This window comes from Ambystoma mexicanum, chromosome 10, assembly GCF_040938575.1.
Source record: "Ambystoma mexicanum isolate Mex_15411 chromosome 10, UKY_AmexF1_1, whole genome shotgun sequence".
Classification (NCBI taxonomy): domain Eukaryota; kingdom Metazoa; phylum Chordata; class Amphibia; order Caudata; family Ambystomatidae; genus Ambystoma; species Ambystoma mexicanum.
In genome coordinates, this window is record NC_090932.1 from 38,761,361 (window position 1) to 38,767,092 (window position 5,732).

Below are 5,732 nucleotides of genomic sequence, written 5' to 3' on the forward strand. Positions count from 1 at the left end.
TGCAACTACAGGAATGGGGTGGGGGACACTAGCAATAACAGTGGAGTGCGCAGCACCCTCTGAGCAGCACAGGTCCTCACTGTCTCTGTGGGGGCAGATCCTCGGAACTTTTAAGGGATCCCAGTGGTATTTGATGTCCTTGTATGAAAGATAGAGGGAGCGCACACCACTGTAAGCTGTCCCTGGAATATAAGCGCTTTGGGGGCCTCACTACCCAAAGTGAGCAGCCCCTCTTGGCCACCAACGCCCCCCATAGCATACCTTCCGAACTCCTAAAGATTGGGAGGGGGCAGTGAAAGAGGTCCCCCACAGATGGGACAAGCAGCACCCCATTAACCAGCAGGCGGATTCTATGTTCTCTGTAATGGCTGCCTGCCTGGTCTCTGTGGCACAGCTTCTCTGCGAGATGGGTGCTCTCCATAAAGTGGGCAGAGCCACTCTCCAGGCCCTCACACGGTGTGGACACTGCCAGGAACCGTTGCAGGCCATGCTCTGGGTGGCGTTGTTCTCTGGGGAGCACAGCTATCCACGCGCTGGGCACCGGCGATCTCACCGAGTGGGGCAATGCCACTTTCTGCACAGGGAGCAGGGCCCATGTGATGATGGCACGGTCCTAGCGCCACCGCCAGTGCTGCAGGGACGGTGCCACGGCCCACTGCCCCCAGTGCTACGGGAAGTGGCTGTCCGGCCTGCGGCCTCGCCTCCCTGCCGCGTTCCTGGCAGTGCACTGGTAGACGGAGCAGTAGTCCTTCCTGGTCCTGGGGCAGAAGCGCAGTGTGTGCGCGGTGTCGCCGCTGGCCTGGCACTGGGGGCACACATACTGGCGTAGAATGGGGCACTGCACGCGCCCCTGCAGGTCCTTCAGGGGGTGTGTGGAGTAGATGCGCTTGGACTCCCCGTTGTGCTTGCAGAAGTTGCACTCCGAGGCCGAGGCCTCCGGCCCCTCAGAGTTCGGCGGCTCCGCTTCTGGGGGGTCCGTCTCCTCATTCTCGGGGGTGATCACCAGGGCCCCTTCGTGGCTCTCTCTCTTCATGGCTTCTATAAGGTGGGCCAGGCCCAGGTAGTCCTTCCACAGGCTGAAGTCCATGCTGGCTTTGCTGCACGTGCAGTCCATGTGTACACACACCTCTGCTGTCATGCGACTCTGGCAAGTGGCAGAGAGCTGTCTCCCACGAATCCTTGCTCTTCTGTTTGGCCCCCCCTCTGACCCCAAACACACTTCCTGGGGCTGGGACTATTATTCTGTGTGCTTCCTTTCTGTCTGGCACAAGTGGAAACACCGAGGACTTCAGAGGTGTGAGACAAGGGAGCGGGGCTGCCTGGCACCAGCTTGTATCCCCAGACTGGCTCCAGCTCTCTCTCTCTCTCTCTCTCTCTCTCTCTCTGCCTCTCTCTCCTTGCTTGGCTCCAGCTCTCTCTCTCTCTCTCTCTCTCTCTCTCTCTCTCTGCCTCTCTCTCCTTGCTTGGCTCCAGCTCTCTCTCTCTCTGCCTCTCTCACCTTGCCTGGCTCCATCTCTCTCTCTCTCTCTCTCTCTCTCTCTCCCTCTCTCTTTCTCTCTCTCTGCCTATCTCCACAGCTGCCTGTCTCTCCCAGCATTAATCGGCAGCACTCTCTCGCCTGACCTGGGTCCCGGGCCCACTCTCTCCTCACGCCCGGCAGCTCCAGCATTCTCTCTCCACCCATTTCTGCTTCATCCCTGGCTCTTGCAGCTGGGGCCCAGCAAGATACAGTGAGGGGTCAGAAAGAGAGGTCACGCGGTCTGGGGGCCCCTGGGTATCCCTGAAGAAAGCATGATAATATGTGTGGTGTGCATGTAACGGCCTGGGCAGAAGGGCCAGCGGTATTGCTCAGTTAGAGCCAATGTGTACATTTAAAATCATATCCTTTATAATGTATTACCCCATAACACGGCCTCATCCACAAAATGGTTGTTAGCACAAGCTAGACTGAGCTAAACTCACACAACACAATCGTGCGCGTGCACTTCCTGAAATGACCGCCACGAGAGTGTGTCCGCCTTGTGGCTCCCCCAAGCGCGCTCCATCCAACGGCAATGCACCGAAATGGTGCACACTAAAGATTTTCCAGGAACGAGGGTAGTGGGAACGTGGTATTTTTCCACTGGTTGCATAAGCACACGATTCAACTGGTTATTTTCCAGGAACAAGGGTAGTGGGAATGTGGTATTTTTCCACTGGTTGCACAAGCACATGATTCAACTGGTTATTTTCCAGGAACCAGGTTAGTGGGAACGTGGTATTATTCCACTGGTTGCACAAGCACACGATTCAACTGGTTATTTTCCAGGAACCAGGTTAGTGGGAACGTGGTATTTTTCCACTGGTTGCACAAGCACACAATTCAACTGGTTATTTTCCAGGAACGAGGGTAGTGGGAACGTGGTATTTTTCCACTGGTTGCACAAGCACACGATTCAACTGGTTATTTTCCAGGAACCAGGTTAGTGGCAACGTGGTATTTTTCCACTGGTTGCACAAGCACACAATTCAACTGGTTATTTTCCAGGAACCAGGTTAGTGGGAACGTGGTATTATTCCACTGGTTGCACAAGCACACGTTTCAACTGGTTATTTTCCAGGAACCAGGTTAGTGGGAACGTGGTATTTTTCCACTGGTTGCACAAGCACACGATTCAACTGGTTATTTTCCAGGAACCAGGTTAGTGGGAATGTGGTATTTTTCCACTGGCTGTTCAAGCACACGATTCAACTGGTTATTTTCCAGGAACCAGGTTAGTGGGAACGTGGTATTTTTCCACTGGTTGCACAAGCACACGATTCAACTGGTTATTTTCCAGGAACCAGGTTAGTGGGAACGTGGTATTTTTCCACTGGCTGTTCAAGCACACGATTCAACTGGTTATTTTCCAGGAACCAGGTTAGTGGGAACGTGGTATTTTTCCACTGGTTGCACAAGCACACGATTCAACTGGTTATTTTCCAGGAACCAGGTTAGTGGGAACGTGGTATTTTTCTCTGGTTGCACAAGCACACGATTCAACTGGTTATTTTCCAGGAACGAGGGTAGTGGGAACATGGTATTTTTCCACTGGTTGTACAAGTACACGATTCAACTGGTTATTTTCCAGGAACGAGGGTAGTGGGAACGTGGTATTTTTCCACTGGTTGCACAAGTACACGATTCAACTGGTTATTTTCCAGGAACGAGGTTAGTTTGTTTGTTTGTTTGTTTGTTTGTTTATTTGTTTGGTAATGCGCACCAAGCCCTTAGGTAGACGGGCGCAACAGAGACAAGAAATCTTAAAACTTAGTTACAGTGCAAGGTAGCAATACATAGAGCAGTGATTGCAGTAGGAGCAAGAATACAGGTACAAGATACATTAAATACAAAGCAATGGTCTCGGTAAGTCAAGGAGGCATTATCGTGAGTAACAATATATGCACACATACATATACAGATATGTATATACAACCTTACATGTCTACGTTAACGTGTATCCATGGTGCATGCAAATATGACAGAACAGACGACCATGCGTGTATAGTTAACCAATCTACAGTGTAGTTTGAGGGAACAAAGGGTCGTGTAGGGGCTGGAGAGATAGGAGCGTAGTTCGTCAGTTAGGTGTCATTGGTATGTAGCCAATTGAGTATCTTATGTCTGAATTTGGGGTAGGGTTGTTCAAGTCTGAGGTCAACTGGTAATTTGTTCCAGCATTGTGCCGCTTTAACAGGGAAACTGGTTCCTCCCGCTGTCGAGAGTTTGAACCTAGGAATCTCTAACATAAATGAGTTAGCAGATCTCATAGGGCGGGAAGCTGTTCTCCTGGTAATTTTATCCATAAGGTATGGGGTGCCAGGTTATTCAGGCATTTGGAGGTGAGGGATGCTGTTTTGAGGATAATTCTGTCCGTTATTTTCAGCCAGTTAACCTCCTTCCTGAATTCGGTGATATGCTCTCTGTAAGGGATGTACAATCCTGCCCTCAGGGCGTTATTCTGCCACTTTGGATTTTGTCTGTAATGTATTTGTTGGCTCCCGAGTACAGGGCATTACAGTAATCCAATCTTGACATGATAAGAGCGTTGGCTAGTGTGGTGCAGCTCGCTCTCGAGAGGTATGGTCTGGAAGCTCTGATGAGTTTGCAAGTATACGTTGTGGATGAGGCGAGGGACTTGACTTGCTTTTTAAGAGTTAGAGAGGAGTCTAAGTAGAATCCTAAAGTTTTAACTACAGACATCACCTTGATAGGGTTGTTATCAATGTTGAAGGATGTGTAGTTTGGGCTGAGTTTTTGGATATTAGCTTCAGAACCTAAGATTAGTAATTCCGTTTTTTCGTCATTCAGGCAGAGGCCATGGGATGCCATCCATGCCTAAATGAGGGTGTATATTTTGTTCACCAGGGCTGAGTCAGTCTCGAAGTTGCCCGAAAGGGGTATGAGGATCTGTGTGTCATCTGCATAATTGGTGTAGGTGACACCCAGTCTGTCCAACTTGTCAAACAGAGGCTTGGTGAAGATATTATACATGGTAGGGGAGACGCAGGATCCTTGTGGGACCCCACAGGTTATTTTAATGGGGTCAGCAGAGGCTGAAGTAGAGAAGACTCATGGTCCGGTTAGCTAAGAAGGATTGGGCCCAAGCTATAGCATCTTTGGTGAAGTGGCGGCAGATTAGAGGTGGTTGCATAGCACTAGATGGTCCACCAAGTCAAACGCTGCCGACAAGTCCAGTAGGAGTAGCAGAGCTGTTTTTCCATCATCCTTTAGTTCTTCCATTTGTGTCTTAAGGTCTAACAGCGCTGTTTCAGTGCCATGGAGAGGGCGGAAGCCCAATTGTCGTGAGCCAAGTAGGTGGTTGGCTTCTAGATAGTCCTGAATTTGTATGTAAGCAGCTCTATCTAAAACTTTGAGAAGAAATGGCACAGTGGTGATGGGTCTGTAATTGGTGGGGATAGTGGGATTCATAGTTTGTTTTTTGAGTAATGGGAGGACCCATGATTCTTTAAGGTTGGCTGGTACTGTATTAGCTTTAAATGAGGAGTTATCAGCTTTGTGATGAAAGGAGCTAGGTCTCTCGCTGCATCCTTTATTATCTGTGCTGGGCACGTGTCTCCTTTACTGTTAGAAGGTTTGACGGAGAGTATTATTTGTTCTGTTTCAATTATGGAGATAGTCTTGAATCTAAAGGGTGTGATTGTCCTAGTCAGCGAAGGTTGACTAGTTTGTTGGTCAGTGAGTGGTAGTGAGGCCTTTTTTTTTTGCAATTTTGCATTGTAAGGACAGGATTTTATTCGATAGAGCATTTTGTATGTTAGCATGTTTCAGTGGGAATGTGGTATTTTTCCACTGGTTGCACAAGCACACGATTCAATTGGTTATTTTCCAGGAACGAGGTTAGTGGGAATGTGGTCTTTTTCCACTGGTTGCACAAGCACACGATTCAACTGGTTATTTTCCAGGAACGAGGGTAGTGGGAATGTGGTATTTTTCCACTGGTTGCACAAGCACACGATTCAATTGGTTATTTTCCAGGAACAAGGGTAGTGGGAATGTGGTATTTTTCCACTGGTTGCACAAGCACACGATTCAATTGGTTATTTTCCAGGAACCAGGTTAGTGGGAATGTGGTCTTTTTCCCCTGGTTGCACAAGCACACGATTCAATTGGTTATTCTCCAGGAACGAGGTTAGTGAGAATGTGATCTTTTTCCCCTGGTTGCACAAGCACACGATTCAATTGGTTATTT

General features: G+C 49.0%; 1 protein-coding gene across 1 annotated transcript; it reads right to left on the bottom strand.

Moving 5' to 3' along the window:
• Positions 1–667: 667 nt before the first annotated feature.
• Positions 668–1,087, bottom strand: LOC138492796 (nanos homolog 3-like). Its single transcript, XM_069620153.1, has one exon. It carries the CDS (start codon positions 1,085–1,087, stop codon positions 668–670), a length of 420 nt encoding a protein of 139 aa, XP_069476254.1.
• Positions 1,088–5,732: the final 4,645 nt, after the last annotated feature.

Bases quoted from the DNA above. Each gene is read 5' to 3' on its own strand.
- LOC138492796 (XM_069620153.1), bottom strand. From the start codon at position 1,087: ATGGACTTCAGCCTGTGGAAGGACTACCTGGGCCTGGCCCACCTTATA.